The sequence below is a fragment of the Erythrolamprus reginae genome, chromosome 1 (genome assembly GCF_031021105.1).
Source record: "Erythrolamprus reginae isolate rEryReg1 chromosome 1, rEryReg1.hap1, whole genome shotgun sequence".
NCBI lineage: Eukaryota > Metazoa > Chordata > Lepidosauria > Squamata > Dipsadidae > Erythrolamprus > Erythrolamprus reginae.
This window is the reverse complement of record NC_091950.1, coordinates 66,594,571-66,614,250: the sequence shown is the minus strand read 5'-3', so window position 1 is coordinate 66,614,250 and position 19,680 is coordinate 66,594,571. Positions and strand designations below refer to the sequence as shown.

At 41.5% G+C, this 19,680-nt stretch overlaps 1 protein-coding gene across 8 annotated transcripts in view; it reads left to right on the top strand.

The window, feature by feature from the left end:
- Positions 1-8,159, top strand: part of TMEM63C (transmembrane protein 63C) — a 109,498-nt gene extending 101,339 nt beyond the window's left edge. For 5 of the 8 annotated variants that reach the window (XM_070754240.1, XM_070754232.1, XM_070754225.1 and 2 more), the window contains 4 exons: positions 229-396; positions 3,595-3,710; positions 6,468-6,539; positions 7,344-8,159. In XM_070754240.1, the coding sequence (XP_070610341.1) occupies positions 229-396; positions 3,595-3,710; positions 6,468-6,539; positions 7,344-7,556 (569 nt within the window). In that variant the 3' untranslated portion in view covers positions 7,557-8,159. Of the gene's footprint in view, positions 1-228; positions 397-3,594; positions 3,711-4,297; positions 4,364-6,467; positions 6,540-7,343 lie in introns of all 8 variants that reach the window. The other 3 variants (XM_070754213.1, XM_070754208.1, XM_070754218.1) reach the window with 1 other exon arrangement.
- Positions 8,160-19,680: the final 11,521 nt, after the last annotated feature.

The following is a 19,680-nucleotide window of genomic DNA, read 5'->3' as shown; positions in this document are numbered from 1 at the left end:
AAATTGCTGGCATGGTTGCCAAATAAAAGGAGTTTTTATGCATATGCTCTGGGGATGTGTTGAAGTTCAAAAATTTTGGAAGGAAGCAGAGGTTTTACTACTGCTGAACTATGGTCCCTCTCAGCCTTTTTTCCCCGTAAAAAATATCTGGGCCAATCTCCCAGCTACTGCTGTTTTCTCTGAGTGGCTATTCTCCATGCCCCAATTCTTCCATCTCTTTTCACACAGGTTTGCTGTACATGCTGCTGAAGCACATGGTTGACCGCTACAATATTTACTATGTCTACATCCCTACCAGGCTAAACCACCGCATCCATTTTGCAGCAGTAAACCAGGTGGTGACAGCGCCCATTCTCTGCATGTTTTGGCTGCTCTTCTTCTCCATTCTGCGTCTAGGCAAGTGAAGTTTCATTGAGCCTTCCATGATATAGTTGGGTTAGTTAGCCTACACCAACTGTCTCCAATCTTGTATCCGCCAATTTATGGGATTGCAATTCTAGCTAAACTGATTGAAGAATTTGGAGAATTGGAGTCCTCAAGTCAAGGGATTGTTCTGTTATTTAGGTAGGACTATTACAACTAAGCTCTTGGATCTCTTGAGACTCTGAATCCAGAGTTGTAATTATTATACATCTGAGAATGGAAAGTCTTCAGTTTTTCTATATGGATGGTTTAGAACCACAGTGGCAAATTCACCAGCTATCATTTCACACACTTTGAAAAGGAGTTCATGCTAGATGCATGCTTATGCCAAAAACTGGTTGTCTCTGTGGATTTGGTGCTGAAAAAGATGCTCTTCTACTATTACTGCACATAGTACAACTGATCCCAAGATGAATTAAGGCAATTGAGAATTAGATAACACTTAAGTTAAAGGGGAAAATTCATGTGTATAATTTGGAGCAGAGCTGCATCGTTCATTTCTTGTGTTCTTTATGACATTTGTAATGGGCACTAGGAATAACCCTGAGAAAGAGGAGAAAGAGCCAAGTCAGTGGTCAGATAAAAGAAAGCCAAGCCTGGGCCAGAAAAGTAATTTAAGTAAGCATCTCAGACATTCCCTAGTTCTCATTAAGACTGTTTCACACAACCGTGGCTTTTAAAGAGCCAGAGTGGCTAGCATAACCCTGGACCAAAAACAACTCTTTGAAGCATAAAAAGAAGAGCACAGTCAGCAGCTGTTTGTGGCTGGTCCACGTCCAGCTCAGCTGGTCACAGATTTTGACGACTAAGAAATGGAGGGGTATTGGTATCCCAAACCAGTGTTCTTGTCACCTGAGTCCAAGAGTGGGAGTGATGTGGAGTTAGAGACTGATGATTAACTAGAGACTGTAGCACCCCCAGTTATGGTATTGACTGAGTCACAGGAGGAAGATGAATTAGAGGAAGAGCCCATGTTAGATGCCAGAGTGAGGAGGACTATGTCCAAACAAGAATATCTGAAAAGAATGGGGTCTTGGCATTAGTAGCTCTAGGGAACACTTGGCCATGCCTTATCCCTATATAAGCAATAGGCTTGGGATAAGTGGGCATGGCAAGCAACATTTGTAAAAATCATGTGGGAGCTCCAGAGTTTGCTGATCACTCTAACTCATATAAGCTCATCATCATGTAATCTCATCATGTGAAAAAACCACGGAGAACTGTAAGTCTGTTTGATGGACAGAATTACTTCAAAGGAATTCCCCTAACCAAGCTTTGGCTTCCAGCCCAGGACCTTTTCTTATCTTAGAGTCAATTAAACTGGGAATACTGCCAGAAAGAACTAAATTAGAGTTGGAACTATTTAACCAGGTTTTTACCTGAATGTTTTGTAATCAATATACCTTTTAAGTATTATCCTATGAGTGTGTGGACTTTTAATTCTGATCAGTGGGTGGTCTAGACAGAACAGCAGCTTCCGAAGTGGTCCAAAACTGAGATCTTTTTACCTTGGGTTGAGCTTGAGGGGTCATAGCAATGGAATTTAGCATTTGTGCAGAAGATGCAGAAAGGAAGCCAAGTGTAAGTACTGGGGAAAAGTGGAGATTCTCAGAAGGATACGGGCTCAAAATCAAGTTTCCAGTACTTTACTTCTAATATACTGGCAGTCCTTCTTTAGTAACTGCCTCATTTAGAGACTACAGTGATCCCTCGATTTTCGCGATATCGTTCTTCGCGAAACGCTATATCGCGATTTTTCCCACCTGATGACGTCACTCTCTTCCTTCCTTTCTCATCTTTCTTTCTCTCTCTCTCTTTCTCTATCTTGCTTCTTCCTCTCTCACACTCTCTTCCTCCCTCTCTCATCTCTTTCTTTCCTTCTCTCTCTTTCTCTATCTCTCCCCCTCTTGCTGGCGGGCGGCGGGCGGGCGAGCGGGGGCATCAGCGAGGAAGACCCAGGGAAGGTTCCTTCGGCCGCCCAGCAGCTGATCTGCTCAGCAGCGCAGCAGCAGCGAGCAGACGAAGATCGGGGTTTCCCCTTTGCGTGGGCGGCGGGGAAACCCCGATCTTCGTCTGCTCGCTGCTGCTGCACTGCCGAACAGATCAGCTGCTGGGCGGCCGCAGCAGCAGCGAGCAGACGAATATCGGGGTTTCCCCGCCGCCCACGCAAAGGGGAAACCCCGATCTTCGTCTGCTCGCTGCTGCTGCGCTGCCGAGCAGATCAGCTGCTGGGCGGCCAAGGAACCTTCCCTGGGTCTTCCCCGCCGCCCACGCAAACTCCACCATCTGCGCATGCGCGGCCATGAAAAAGGGCGCGCATGCGCAGATGGTGTTTTTACTTCCGCAACCCTACATCGCGAAAAATCGATTATCACGAGGGGTCTTGGAACGGAACCCTCGCGATAATCGAGGGATCACTGTATTTGCAATTACAACAACAATGGAAAAGTAACTTTATAATCAATCCTTGCATTTACAACCATTGCAGGTGTGAAAAGTACAGGAAAGCAGAGGTGGATCATTAGCACAATTGCAGTTTCGCCAGTGACCACTTTATTTAATTACTAAATTGCTATGCAGTCACTAAATGAGGACTACTGCTAAATATGTAGATACAGAAATTCCTAGTAAGCCCACAGCATACAAATACACTTAAGCGAGGTCTGCATTTCGAATAGTTTATTGGCAAAGGGGGGGTAAACGGGAACACAACTAATTTGTCCTTTTGCAACACATTTAAGTGAGAAGCTAAAATGCTACTGTAGTGCAGAAGGAAGCACTAGTTCTTAAATGGTATAATAACCATACCTAGGCATATGAAAGGCATATTAAAAGTGATATATGTTAAGGAGGCACTCAACAATGAACCTGTTAGTGGGCAGGTTTGTACAGACTAGGGAGGTAACAATTATTCCACCCAGTCCTTCGGGAGTTGGGCGGCACATAAATTAAAATAATAAATTAATCAATTCCTTGAATGTTAGTTTTAGAAGCAGTAATCAGTAGTATGTAGAGACCCCACTTGCAGATGTGATTAGCTTTCTTAACATAAAAGGCATCTGGGCTCCCAGCTATCATGAACGTAGCATGGTACTATGTAGGCAGAGGAGACAGTGAGAATGAGAATAGATGTGTTGTGCCAATCTGTTTCTCTCTTCCCCAATGCTGTAGGCTCTGTTCGTCCCATTACCATTTTCACCCTTGTGGTTCTTCTCTCCTGCCTTCCCTTTTCCTTCTTTGGCCTGTGCCTGAAGAAGTTTCATCCAAGGAAACCTTCCAGCTATCAGGTAACAGTGCATGTATTTTTGGGCTTGTATCTAGTGGAACGCCTTCATGGATCAGTCTCACCACAGTCCCCAAATCTATTCCAGACTTGAGAAAATCTCTGGAGCCAATTTAGTGAGACATGAAAGAAGGAGAAAAACAAGAGGGAAACTTTTATTGCGCAAGTAGAAATCAGCGGACACGACATTGGATCTTTGGGGCTGTTTCTTATAATTATGACTAGTTGCCACTAGAGAGGCAAAGCAGGAAGACATGGTTCTGATTTTAATTTCTGGATGTAATATTACGTAGCTAGCTATTATTTTATAACTGTTCTCTCCCTGCATTTTCCCCTCCGTTTTCTTACAATGCAGTTCTGGGATGAAGGCCCCATCTATTCCTAAAAAGTTAGAAATCCAGTATTAACAGATGTATGCACTGACTATGCCAAATAACACATTGCTGATAAAAATCTTTAAAGACAGAAAAGCGCCTACAAGTCCAGAACTCCTACTGTTTCTGTTCTAAGAAGCAATTTTTGATGTGGTCAGTGAAATTGTCAAAGTTCAAACTATTATGTGTTTTTTCTTGTGGTTCCCAAACATCTCAGAAACATAATGGAGTTCCAGCTAAAAGCAATTATAAAAAATATAAAGTATCAGATTTGTCTACATGTGTAAGTAAAAAGACATTAGTGTTTCTTTGGGAGATTTCTTGAATTACCTTCTATCATTCCTCTTTGGCTATATTCGTTTTCTATACATTATTTTTTGTCATACTGCACTTAATCATAGATTGAATCACACACAAGTTTGCCTTTCTTTTAAAATTTCAAGTCAGGGTAGTATTCCTAAAATTGGATACTTTTCCTCTGAAAAGTTGTTAACATGCACTTTCTTCTTTCATTCTTTTTAACTTCTTTGTTTATCAGAGGTTTAGAAAACAATATACCACTAATAGTCCAGTCGAGTAGTGGGTTCCACTTACCTTCGCTACTGATTTGGAACTGTGAATGTGCACACTCGCTTTCTTCATGCGTGATGCTTCTGCACATGCGCAGGTCATCTGTGATTATGTCCAGATGGATAGACAGACCTCCCACCAGCACCACTACTAGTTCACGTCAACCAGTAGCAACCTACCACTTTTTAACTGCTTTTCAAATAATTCTGGGGCAGAAATTCTTAAGGACTCAAATGATTGGACTAGAAGGCCTTTATGTCCCTTCCAACTCTATTATTAATCTATCCTCTTCCATTTCACATCCCTACCAGCAAATAGCCCTAAAATTATTCCTGTTTGTTTGTTTGTTTGTTTGTTTGTTTGTTTGTTTGTTCGTTCGTTCGTTCGTTCATTCATTCATTCATTCATTTATTTATTAGATTTGTATGCTGCCCCTCTCCACAGACTCGGGGCGGCTCACAACAGTAATAAAACAGTATACAATAAACAAATCTAATATTTAAAAAGTATCTAAAAACCCATTAATTTAAAACCATTCAATGCAAGCATACCATACATAAAACTATATAAGCCTGGGGGAAATGTCTCAATTCCCCCATGCCTGATGGCAGAGATGAGTTTTAAGAAGTTTGCGAAAGGCAAGGAGGGTGGGGGCAATCCTAATCTCCGGGGGGGAGCTGGTTCCAGAGGGTCGGGGCTGCCACAGAGAAGGCTCTTGCCCTGGGTCCCACCAAATGACATTGTTTAGTCGACGAGACCCAGAGAGCCAACTCTGTGGGACCTAACTGGTCACTGGGATTCGTGCGGCAGAAGGCGGTCTCAGAGATATTCTGGTCCGATGCCATAAAGGGCTTTATAGGTCATAACCTATTTCTTCTAGTGACAACATATGGTCTACTCTGGTAATCCAAACCTTCATGGTGACTGGACATCTGGTAGTTTGGAGACATCTGAACTGTTTCTTGTAAACGGAGGCTAAATTAATGCTACAGCAGCAGTGCCTCAGAACAAAATGTTGCCCTTCGTTTCAGAAGTTACCCTACAAACATTCCATCATGATATGGGAAAGCAGTTATTGGAGTGCTGAACAGGTTTTAGATGGCCCTCCACAAAAGGATGCTTTGTTTAATAAACATGCTTTCTTTAAATAATTATCCCAGTAAGATGCCTTTGTGCAAATGTTTGGATTATTTTTTACTGTTTGAGTAAAAATAACTGAAGTTCATCACAATATTTTACTTACTCATTCCACCATAGCACTTTGTTACTATGATGTTCTGGGCTATCTCCCTCTAGCTACACGCTGATGATTAGCTGATATTTAGTATCAATTCTTTCAAAAATGTTCCTATACAATTAACTTTCTGTTGGGTAAATTCACTGCTGCTTCATTTGCTGCTTAGGTTAATGTGCAAATAAATCAAATGGAAAAACAATCATAGCTTGTTTTGGGACAATAATCCTCAATTATTGATTTACTCATTTTTAATTATTGGTAGGATGCGGAAAGGGACTATGGTTTGCTTCCTTATTTTGGTTTTTCTTTTTGTGCTCTATCTATGCCTCCAGTGCAAGGGAGGAGCCACTTAAAATAGGAAGGGAAAACAGGAATTAGAAAAATCAGCTGGAAATACTTTGCTATATAGATAGAAAAATATTGGTTTAATCAAGCATTCTGGGATTAAATTTCATTATTTAATCACTCTCAATTTTAATTCTAATATTGTTTATATTTGCGGAGGGACTTCCCAACAGAACAAACATTCTTGCTTTTTTAAATCTTACATCCAACTTACATTCTTCTCCATTGCAAACAGATGTCAGAGCAGTCTGATGGAGCTTTCAATGACACAGAAACAAGTAGCATCTCTTCCACACCCAATTCAAATGTAAGTACATTCAGAATTTGTCATAAGTCCTATACATCTACGACAGTTGCAATTAAACAGATTCCAGACAGTTGCATTTATTAAGTTGCAGTTATACACATTTCTGTCAAGGTATGTGCCCCAGAAGTTTTTAACGTTTTAGAGATGCTTCACAAGCCACAAACAATAATTGCTGCCATACAGTTGCCAAACTTGGAAAGGAGGTGGGAGTCTATATTAAAGGAGTGACCTACAGTGGTACCTCATCATACGAACTTAATTGGTTCCAGGAGGAGGTTCGTAAGGTGAAAAGTTCGTAAGATGAAACAATGTTTCCCATAGGAATCAATGTAAAAGCAAATAATGCATGCAAATCCTTCAGGAAAATCCCAAACTTTAGAAGGGAGGCGAACAGAGGGCAGGGAGGAGCAGCTAAAGGGGGTGGGTGGAAGAAGCAAGGCTAGGCTAAAGGGTGAGTGGGAAGGAAGAAAGGCAAGGGGGGCGCCCCTCCCTTTTCTTTCTTCAAAAGACCGTTTCAGTGCCTTTGCAAGCATGCAAAATCTTTACTCCTCCAAGCTGCCCCTCCCTTTTCTTTCTTCAAAAAAGGGGGGGAAAAGAAACCCCTTCATCCCAGCAGCAGCTGCTTGGGTTCGTAAGGTGAAAATAGTTCGGAAGAAGAGGCAAAAAAATCTTAAACACCGGGTTCGTATCTTGAAAAGTTCGTTAGAAGAGGCGTTCGTAAGATGAGGTACCACTGTACTTTGTCAGCCAAAGAGATGAAATCAAAAAGCCCCAGAATTTAACTGTCTTGCTTTTTCATTACAGATGTTTGTGGCCACTGTACTTCAAGAGCCAGAATTAAGTCTTACGCCAGCAGCTTCCCCAGCTCATCAGTCTTATGGCACAATGGGCAGCCATCTGGACCAAGCAGAGAATATAGAGGAGGGTGGCCTGCCAGGTTTTGAAGCAGAACTGGAAAACTCAGAAGGCAAATATAGAACCGGACCCTTGCTGGACACCCAAACTCACTATCATTGATTTCATCCTCCCAAACCAAAGACGGATGGACAGAGGTGTTGAATCTTCAGAATGCTGGAAAGAAGCATCATAACCCAAAATCTAAATTTCCCCGAGCTGTTATACCAGATAGTTTGGGGAAAAGATCTGAAGTAATTTGGACCAGAACCAGTCAGGCAGATGGATGATGGGCCTTTTTAAGTCCTGACATCTCTGGTCATGCTGTTAGAATGGTGGATATAAAACATTGAGATGTTGAGCACGGATGCAGACTATTGAGATGTTCTGAAGAGATAGTATTATTTCTATCCTATACACCAGCTGCTTGGCAGCATGTTCTATATGTTACCTCTGTTCTGCTCCAGGTTGACAGACTGCCATTGCTTGGCTCTTTCTGCATCTTCTGGGTAAATCATCTGAATTCTCTGTTCTTCCATATTCTCTTTCCCCTTCCCCCCACTATTTTGCTTTTTAAAAAAGAAATATTTTGGCCATATGAAAATATTTCTCTAGCTTGAGCAATTTTCTCACGGCAGCAGAAAGAAAGGACTATTTTGATTTGATCCGTGCAATGTCCATAATACCTGCGGTCCTTTCTATTAAAGCATTAGTGAAAGAGGTAAAGACATGTGGAATGTTGAACATCCTTGGATATACATTCACAATCACTGCAGGTCTCAGTATATTGCCAGCTGCAGAATCAAGGGCCTATATTTCCTGATAATGCTTCTGCTGCACTTACTGCTTTTGTCCAAATCTGTTGTCTCAAAGAAAGACTTCCCATGCTAATTCGGTTGAAGTGACGAGCCTAACTTGTCTTTTTTTTTTGTAGACCTTCATTTGTCTAGTTGCTGCATAATTTTGGATCAGATTATTATTTATTATTATTATGCCGCCCTTCTCCAAAGATTTGGGGCAGCTCACAGGATACAAAAGCAACACAACAACAAATCTAATTAATTAAAAATTACTACTAAAATCCCATATATAATAAAATCAGTCAGCCAATTCATTCACAACCACACATTACATCTCACTCATAAACAGAGAAAGGGGGCTTGATCTAATTGCTCCATACCTGGCGACATAAATGAGTTTTGAGGCTCTTGCGAAAGGCGAGGAGGGTGGGGGCAGTGTGAATCTCTGGAGGGAGCTGATTCAGAGGGCCGGGGTTGCCACAGAGAAGGCTCTTTCCCTGAGCCCTGCCAGATGACATTGTCTAGCCGACGGGACCTGGAGAAGGGACCTAACCGGTCACTGGGATTCATGCGGCAGAAGGTGGTCCCGTAAGTAATCTGGTCCGATGCCATGTAGGGCTTTACAGGTCATCACCAACACTTTGAATTGTATCCGGAAACCAATCGGCAACCAGTGCAGTTCGCGGAATGTTGGAGAGACATGAATGTATCTGGGAAGACCCATGACCGCTCGCTCGGCTGCATTCTGCACAATTTGAAGTTTCTGAACACTCTTCAGAGGTAGCCCCATGTAGAGAGCATTGCAGTCGTCGAACCTCAAGGTGATAAGGGCATGAGTGACTGTAAGCAGAGACTCCCTGTCCAAATAGGGCCACAACTGGTGCACCAGGCGAACCTGGCCGAACGCCCTCCTCGCCACAGCCGAAAGATGATGTTCCAATGTCAGCTGTGGGTCGAGGAGGACACCCAAGTTGCAGACCCTCTCTGAGGGGGTCAATAGTTCTTCCCCCCCCCCCAGGGTGATGGATGGACAGATGGGATTGTCCTTGGGAGGCAAAACCCACAACCACTCTGTCTTGTAGGGATTAAGTTTGAGTCCGTTGGCACCCATCCAGACCCTAACAGCCTCCAGACACTGGCACATCACTTCAACTGCTTCACCGAGTGGGCACGGGGTGGAGATGTACAACTGGGTGTCATCAGCGTACTGATGACAACTCACCCCGTGTCCTTGGATGAGGTGGAAACTTCCCCATTCCTGGTTTGACAACAGATTTCAATGTGGGAGAAGGTGAAAAGGGGTTTCTAGTGCTAAGAGTTAGAATTATGTGTATAAAAATCTGACCCAGTTCCCTATATATCGGATAGGAAAAGATCAGACACCTTAAGGAGAGGTGAAATGTTTAGCTTATATCAACCACAGTTTTCCCCCCTGTACAATTGAAGAAGAACCAGATTTCAACACATAACTTTCTTGATCACATCTAGGGCCACATTAAGTTGATAGTAGACACTGAAGTGAAATGGCAGGCAGAGATGAAATCTCTGCCCTTAAATAACACCTTGTCCTTTTTTGCGTCAGCATGGTTGAGGTTGCCAGTCCCCAGCTGGGATGATGTCATATGCCTAAATTTGGAAAGTCCCAAAGAAGACAACCAAATAACAGATATGCTTTTCAGAATTCCTTTCTGTTTAGACATGTGCATGGGAATGAGTGAGTTTTGTTTCAAAGCCACCACCATAATACAAGTCATCTTCTAGTTAAAACTTCATTCAAACATTAACCAGTTAGATTGTGGTCAGGAATGTGTGTACCTTACCTCCAGCAGAGACGTATTGTAACCCCAGAAAGTATCATCGAAGGCGAGGGACCCTGGAAGCTGCCTTCAAACTGCATTAAGCAACTGTTTCTCAAAGCACCTTCTGCAAGTTCCTGAGTCTAATGCATTGTGCACTTTTCTCTTGAAAACTCTGTTGTAAGTCCTACAATGGAGCAGTCTGCAAATTTCGGAGAGATCAGTAATGCTATTAAAGAGGGAAAGTTCATAGGTGATTTGCAGAAAATCAACACTCTCTTTCCCCCCCCCCCCCACAGGATCCTTATGCTTTTAATAATTATCAATCCTGTAAGTAATAAGCAAGTGAAATTTTCCTAACTTAAAGGATGTTATAAATGGAGAAAACACACTGAATAGGACTAAGCTGCTCTGCTGAACAGGTTTTCCCTGATAAATGTTTCCCTGTTCTACAATAGTAAAAGAAACAAAAAGACAGAAAACAGAAATTTGACTAAATGTGGATTTCTCTTCCAAGTTTAATAGAAAGCAGCCCTCGGGTCAGGATGACATTTTTTGATTTGATTTGATTTGATTTGATTTGATTTGTATGCCGCCCCTCTCCGTAGACTCGGGGCAGCTCACAACAGCAATAGAACAATTCATAACAAATCTAATAATTTAAAAACATTTTTAAAACCCCATTATTAATCAGACATACATACAAACATACCATACATAAATTGTATAGGCCCAGGGGAGATATCTCAATTCCCCCGTGCCTGGCAGCAAAGGTGGGTTTTAAGAAGTTTACGGAAGGCAAGGAGGGTGGGGGCAGTTCTAATTTCCAGGGGGAGCTGGTTCCAGAGAGTTGGGGCCATCACAGAGAAGGCTCTTCCACTGAGACCCGCCAAACAACATTGTTTAGTCGACGCGACCTGGAGAAGGCCAACTCTGTGGGACCTAATCGGTCGCTGGGATTCATGCAGCAGAACGAATTGCCAATTGGAATAAGCAGAGACATTCATTTCTCTCCAATGGAAGAGCCACACGGACTTTTACGTTCTCCATCCATTTCTGAGAGAGCAGAATTCAAACCCTGAAGAAATACTGTCACCAGAAAAAGAGACTGGTGAGACTGCTGAACTTCAGTAGAAGTTCAAAAAGAGAGAAAAATCAGAACAAGGACATCGTATCTGCCACGTAATGTTCCTGCTGCCTCCACATGTGTAAAACATTAGCAGAAAAAATGTAATGTGCTAATGCTGGACTAAAAAGTGGCTGGTTTGTGTATAGGGCAGCAATTCAACACAAACCAAAATGTTCCTTTCTCTTGAGCTTCACCAAGGATATTCTTTGTCTCCGGGCAATGGAGCAGAATTTCCAGGATCATTTAACATTACAGTGTCTGGAAGAATTTCATACTCATGGCTTTCTTTACCTTTAAGGAAAGAGGAATTTATTCAAGAGAAGCCTGATTTGCATAAAGCAAGGCTGGTTTAGGGCAGGGAAGGGGAAAAGCATCCTAAACATAAACCTTATAAATTAAACTTTCACCTAAAAATACTCTTAAAAAAGAATACTTTTGAAAGCTCTGATGATTGATTGATTGATTGATTGATTGATTGATTGGATAATCTTATAGGGTTGGTTCCATTATGGCAGTGTTTCCCAATCTCTGGCTGGGGAATTCTGGGAGTTGAAGTCCAGATATCTTCAAGTTGCCAAGGTTGGGAAACACTGCATTATGGTACAATCCTACACTTCAGAATTGCATGTACACTCCAGAAGCTATTGGTCTATAATGGTTATAATATTTCCAAATTGGCCAGGCTGTCTAGACTCAGTGGGAGTGGAATTCAGCACCATCATTCTAAAGGCACACATTAGTTGTCCGTATTCTACACTGAGGATTCAAAGAAAGATTTAATCCTTCCCTTTTTGCCCATTCCCCCATTTAAATATGGTAGTTATAATACCATAATTATTGTTGGCCTGAGAGGAAGAAAACTGTTCTCATAAACAAAGAAATTTTAATTGCAAGGAATTGACAGACTTCCTGTAAATCCTCTATCATAAGGATGTGTTACATGAATTTTATCTATATGCCCTATGTAGTTTGGGTGCAAGTACATTAAAATCAGCCTTCCTTGACTTGGCATTGTGACACATTCCCTCCCAGTTCAGTCCATTCATATTTGAAATATAACTCAGTGGGGAAAAGCTACAATAAAAAATACAGATGTGTGTATTTTGTAGAGTATCCATCAACCCACAAGTCTGAATCTCAACCCTTCTGTATGCAGTGCTCATGTCTCTTCTTGGCTTGCTGAATTTTACCAATTTTCTGCATTTGTAGGGCTCACTGAACTATAAACTAGACATAAAAACCAGGATTAAAATCTACCCCCATTTTCAGTCTCCTCCTTTGGGGATCTTCAAGTGTCCTGGACTAAACCTCAAAGATGGAGAAGGCATCAGTTCAACCTACTTGTCTCTGAACCCTCCAAGTTACAATCCATGCAGCAATCTCTTATATCAAGAGAGCGCATAGAAATTTGATCTCATTGCAGAAGAACTGAATAATCCCATATCTCTCATTTAGACATGCAAGGAAATGGAGACATTATTTTTATAAGCAGCAGCTACAGTATTTTTTTTTTTTAAATATCCAGATTATCTATCATAACTGACAAAGGTTTTGCATAACCAACAGAACCTGGAGAGAAAAATCACCAAAATATTGCAGTGTAGATATTGTAGATGTTGAATAGACAATATCTATCAAGCAATTACATTCCATCTCCTTTCTTTCTCACCTTCCTGTATGTTGTGGTTCAGTCTGGGACCCCTCCGGGAATGGCTGACCTTCTGTCGGTTTCCAGCTCAGAGGGAGAGGCTGAGGAACAGGAGGTGCAGACTGACGAGGAAGAGGAATCCCAGGCTGAAGAAGAAGGACAGCCAGAGTCCCACCAGGGGGAGCTCTCCCCAGCAAGCAGCCTGGATTCCTTAGGGGAAAATGCTCAAGACATCATAGATATGCGACAAAGGAGAGCTAATCAGAGACGGACTCAATTGGCTAAGTATTTCCAGCATTAGAGGTCACAGCTGGGTTTGGGTGTGGTGCTCTTGGGAAAGGATAAAAGGCGGACCCACCCTTCCTGGCTTGTGGAGTTTTATCTTGGAGATTCGTGAGACCTGTCTGTGAACTTTGGTGGCTTACAATCCTGGTTTGTGCCTTGGACTATTGAAACCTTGGGGGGGGGGTGCCAGCAAGAAGCTTGTGGTATTGACTGGACATCAGGACCCTGCTGTAACGTATTATAGCCTGTCTGTTGTGAAGACAGGTTTTCCTTTGTGCTTATTTTTTCCAGCTATAAAATACTTTTGGCTTTTACCAGAGTGTCTGGCTGTTTTTTCAGTTGGTGTTGAGGTCTGGGAAAACCCAGACAGAACACTGTATATGTTTCGATAGGCACCATATAGAGTGCCAAGCTAAATGAGCAGCAAAACCAGATGGCTAGATTAAGGTCAAAGTTGGGTCAAGTACAAAAAATTGAATAGTATCTTTCATGACACCCATGGTATCTAATAAGCATCTCTCATTTATTGATTTTGTAGTAAATGTCTAGCACCAACTTCGATAACATCATTTCAGCCCCATCCTTTTCCACTTAAACTTCATTGTAAAGGGAGCACTTCTTTTTCATATGCATGTTAAAGAGGTGAAAGCCTTTGTACAACCATTTTTCCTCATTCAATTAATGAATCAAGCTAGAAATACTTCTATAATGAACAGCTTTATTAAAAATTCAGGGTTGTCGAGAGTGAAATTTCCTGAAATGGTTCTGCTAAATAAGACAAAAGGGTTAGGAATTAGCAAGTTCTGTATTTCTCAGAAAGCAGAGGCACGAGGAAGATTGAAGAGAGAAAATGTACAAAGGGAGGAAGGGGTAGAGTAAGTCTTGCAGAGTCTTTTAATTCTTGCATGCAGCTGTAGCCCCACCCTAGCAATCTTACACAGTTCTGCCATTAGCCAAACTGCCCAGAAAGACAGACATGTAACCCAGTAGTGAGTTCTAAAACCTTTTACTACCGGTTTGTGTGTATGTTTGCATGTGCGACACTTCTGCACATGCACAGAAGCTTATGCATGGATGATCCTGGGTAGGTGGGTGGGCGGAGCCTTCCCTCACTGGTGCAGAACCACCTAATCGGCTCCGCCTCCCTGCGGTGGAGGATTGGTATCTTAAAGTCCAGCCTCAGCAGGAAATGATCTGACAATGCCAAGGGCGAAACATCTAAGCCCCTTAAAACCAGATCATGTCTCCACTGCCCTGAGAGGAACACTAAGTCGAGTGCGTGTACCTTACTATGAGTCAAACCCTGAACTGCCTGGGCCAGATCCATGGTTGCCATGGAAGTCATGAACTCCTGTGCCACATCAGAGGATTTGCCAAGTGACGGTAAATTGAAGTCCCCCAGGATCATAAATCTGGGGAACTCCACCACCAGCCCAGCTACTATCTCGAGTAGCACAGGCAGGGTTGTTGCAGTGTAGCTAGAAGGCAGGTATGTTAACAGCAAGCCCATCTGAACCCCTGAGTCCAACCTCAAGAGGAGAAACTCACACCTAATAATCTTGAGGGCAGGGATCCTGCGAGGACTGAGAGTCTTCCAGACAATGATCGCCACTCCTCCATCCCTTCCCTGGTGTCACAGCTGATGCAGTACCTGAAAACCATCTGGGCACATTTCCAAGAGAGGGACACCTCCCTCATGGCCCAGCCAGGTTTCCATTATGCATGCCAGGTCTGCCCCCTCCTCCGAGAGTAAACCTCGGACAAGGGGGGACTTGTTGACAATGAACCTGGCATTCAGCAACAGCAGCCTGAAACCAGGGCCCTGACATCCCCTGTCGCCAGCTATACAGAGTGAGCTCAATACACCAGAATTCGAGAGGCCGGAACAAGTAATCGCTCTTAAGCAGTGAGTTCCAGTTCCCCGTGAGCTGCCTACACCACCACCACCCCGCTCCCACCATGCCTACCTTTGCCAGTCATGACCATAATGCGCTGGCTCTCCCAACCCCCTAAGATCCCCACCACACCCCACTGGAACCCCTTCTCTCCAACGGTCCACAGATCTTACTCATACCAAGCTGGAGGGTTACAGTTGGGCCCCCACCTGCTTCTGTTTGCACACTCAGCAGGGGGGGCTCCAACTCCTGCCCCTGACTTACTCATTCACCCAATTCAATCAATCAATCATCCATTCATTCAATCAATCAATCATCCATTCATTTATAAAGCCTCAAAAACCCACCACCACACACACACAGAATAAAAGCATCAGTGTAAAAGTACTGCAATAAAAAATAATACAAGGGCATATTAAAAAATCAATTAAAAAATGACCCAGATCAGTCAGAGTTTATGCCAAAATATAGAACCTTCAGTAATCACAGGCTGTATATAAATTCTAAAGTTGCTTAATTCCAATGAGACTCAAGACATTCCCTATTGGAAAAGGTATTCTTTCACACTTCCAGAGAAGTGAGTATCTTAACTTAGTTTCTCTGGAAAGCCAAGAGCTGGGTATCCTGGATTCACTCAAATGCTTCCTAGAAGTCAGCCTAGCTGGAGAAGGGATGGAAGTAGCAACATCATTAATCTATATTGTTTTGATTTTAAGACTCCTTTAATCCTCCAAACCTTCTGAAGCTTAAATTATTAAGTACAACTTACACTAACCTAATAATGTAGTGATTATAACACCCAATTAGCTAACAAAGGAACAATCAGAATCCCATTACACTAGAAAGGAAATCTCTAAAAAAAGAAACAAAAGGCTGTAAAAAATGAGGTGGGCTATTCATAGGCCTGTGGTACAGTAATTCAACCAAAACAAATGGGAAAAATCAGGCAATAAACCTTTGTGGACTCAATTAATGCATAAAACTGAAGATTTCCACTCTCTCATCAACTGTACAATGAGAACATAGGCTCCAATGACAAATTCCTTATGTGTCCAATCACACTTGGCCAATAAAGAATTGAATTCTGTTCTGTTCTATTCACTAAACATAATACCTGGGATACTAAACATAATACCTGGGATACTAAACATAATACCTGCAAAAGTGGATTTCCATTTAGAAGTTCTTACTTTTGCAACAAAGCCGCTCCGAGTCTTCGGAGGGGGCGGCATACAAATCTAAATAATAATAATAATAACAACAACAACAACAACAACAACAACAAATGTCTGAGATAAAGCCTGATGGATATTAGACAATCTTCTCAATTTAGTAAAATACTCTTCTGAATATTTAAATTGCTGTACTATAAAACCGGAATCACCATGAAAACAACCCTTTGCTTGCTTGAATCTATTGTGACTCATATTATCAAATATGTGACTATGCAGGATGTGAAGGTTCTGGAGTTTCTGTAATCCAATCTAAGTAGCCTATAGGTCAGAGGTCTTCAAACTTGACAACTTTAAGACTTGTGGACTTCAACTCCCAGAATTCTCCAGCCAGCTATGCTGAGAAGTTCACAAGTCTTAAAGTTGTCAAGTTTGGGGATCCCTGCTATACGTTAAGACTCAGGGCAAATAAGGGGGTTTAATTCACTGCCAAACACTATCTTTTTAGTTTTTAGTTGTTTTATTATTGGATTGTCACATGCTGTTTTTATCATTGTTGTTAGCCGCCCCGAGTCTATGGAGAGGGGCGGCATACAAATCCAATAAATTATTATTATTATTATTATTATTATTATTATTATTATTATTATTATTATCTATATAGCTAACCAAGTACAGGGAGCCCTCCACTTACAACAGTACATTTAGTGATCATTCAAAGTTACAACGCCAGTGAAAAAAATGACTTCTGACCATTTTTCACAGTTATGACTATTGCAGCATTCCTATAATCGCGTGATTTACAACCAAGATGCATGACTGATGGTTCATCTTTATGATGCTTGCAGTGTCCTGAGGTCACCTTTTATGACTTTCCGACAAGCAGCGTCAACAGAGAAGCCAGATTCACTTAACAACAGTGTTACTCATTTAACAACTGCAGTGATTTACTTTACAAATGCAGCAAGAAAAGTCATAAAATGGGGCATAAGTCAATTAATTTTTTTTCCCACTTAACAACATTAATCCTGAGCTCGGTTGCAGTCGTAAATTGAGGACTACCTGCACAATGCACGCTGTGAAAAGCCCAGTCAGCAAATAGTGCCAATCGAGCCAATCAAAATTTGAATTAAAATTAAAGCAAAACATTGATTAAAAAAATGGTAATTTCTAAATAAACGCATTCATAGATTATTCTGGCCATTGAAAAGAAAAAAAAGTAGAGGTGGCCAACTTTGAACCATTATCCATTTGATGTTATTGAACCACAAAAGAGACAAGTAAAGAAAGAGGACCTAATGCTACAGATGTCCCTCTAATTATTTGACTGAAAATAATTCCCAGGATTTTTCTGTGACACTATCAGCTTTCATTTCTTCCCATTGCCTTTGTCCACAGAATACAAAAAACAAAACATGGAATTATTCTGGTAGCAGTAAAGAATGAGCAGTGGTAGCAATATTTGTGTATATATGTATAATATCATAAAAGTCTAACACAGCAGAAGATAAAATCCTTTTGGTATCAATATTTTCCAAAAGGGTATAGTACTTCTTGACGTTCTTGGAATAAATGTTTAAACACAAATTTACTTATATACATACTTACACATTTTTGTTACTATTGCCAAGACTAACAGAAACCCCAGTAAAAGTACTTTCTGGGGGAGGTTGGATTTATGAAGTTAATTGTTGTCATAGTTGATATATATATACGGAGAAGGGCGGCATTCAAATCCAATAAATAAATAAATAAACAAGTAAACAAACAAACAAACAAATAAATAAATATTAAAAATGTGATATAAATCTGTTCTGGGGGGGGGAAGCATGGCGATCTTCTCCCGATTGAAACTAATCAAATGTACAGTAGAACTAATTTTGCTAATCTCCCATGAGTTGAATTCCAATATATTTACAGAACACCAGATGGGCAAGAGAAATGCAAGGGAATAAGAATATAGTAGTAGGGGGAACATGCTTGAAAGTCTTGTTACCAAGAAAGCAAACATTACAAATCCACAAAAGTGAGCTGCATTATTCTGTTTAGAATGCAATTTGAAAACACCTTAATGCCAAATAATTTATTTTATTGCAATGTCAATTCTCAGTTTGTCATGGCTGCATCTCAACTATATAAGCTGACAGCCTGACATTAGCAAGGGAGGGGGAGAGGGAGAGAGGGAAATATTAAAATGTAAGGAAAGGAGGGGGATGGAAGCCCAGCTGAGCCGTGTGAGAAGCTCTAGCCAGCCAAGGTCAAATAATGAAATGCAGAGCTGGGAACCAATACATAAACATCAGAATAGAATAGAATAGAATAGAATAGAATAGAATAGAATAGAATAGCAGAGTTGGAAGGGACCTTGGAGGTCTTCTAGTCCAACCCCCTGCTTAGGCAGGAAACCCTACACCACTTCAGACAAATGGTTATCCAACATCATCTTAAAAACTTCCAGTGTTGGCGCATTCACAACTTCTGGAGGCAAGCCGTTCCACTGATTAATTGTTCTAACTGTCAAGAAATTTCCTCTCAATTCTAAGTTGCTTCTCTCCTTGATTAGTTCCCCCCCCCCCCCATTGCTTCTTGTCCTGCCTTGCAGTGCTTTGGAGAATAGCTTGACTCCCTCTACTTTGTGGCAACCCCTGAAATATTGGAACACTGCTATCATGTGTCCCTGGTCCTTCTTTTCATTAAAATAGACATACCAGTTTCTGCAAGCCTCCAATCCCCTAATCATCTTTGTTGCTCTCCTCTGCACTCTTTCTAGAGTCCCAACATCCTTTTTTGATTGGATATTTGCAGATAATCGAAGGATTGGGGGGAGGGAACTTTCCTTTGTGTTGTTTGCAGGGGAAAACCTCAAATTCAGCTTCCTCTACTTCTGTAACCATTTAAGCTTTGTGAAGTACCAGTATATACCCTTGGCAAAACAAATGGCCAGGTGTCTTTCTTTGCTAGATGACTGAGTTGGATAGTTGACCCAAGGTCACAATTAACCAAACAATAAAATGCAATTGCTCCACGAACCTTAACTCCACCGCTGAGTATAGCTTTTATTAAAACTGGTACGTCATGCCAATTTCACACAACAAAGTTGTTACATAATGAACATGGTTTGTATAAACTCTTTGAGGTAAGCAGCAGAGAACATTAACAGCATCTGATGAGGTCAGATCCAGCATCCATTTAGCACAGCATTCACACATGACTCAATTAAAGAGACAAAAGGGAAGGAACACAATATAGGGAAGAGCCACCCTGAGTGCGTTGAGGACGGCATAGAAGTCTAATTAATAAATAAAATAAATAAATTTAAAAGGACGCTAAACGTCCCTGCACTATATTCTTAAATCTCTCACCTTCAGATCAGGCCAATAATGCTCTAATTAAAATAATAATATGCAATCATCTGTTCTGTACTATTAGCTTTAATCTCACCTAGAAGTCCAATTCCCATGATTCTCAGGCAATGAGGAAGGGCTACCTGCTGCTACTGTTGCCGGCAATAATCTGCCATAG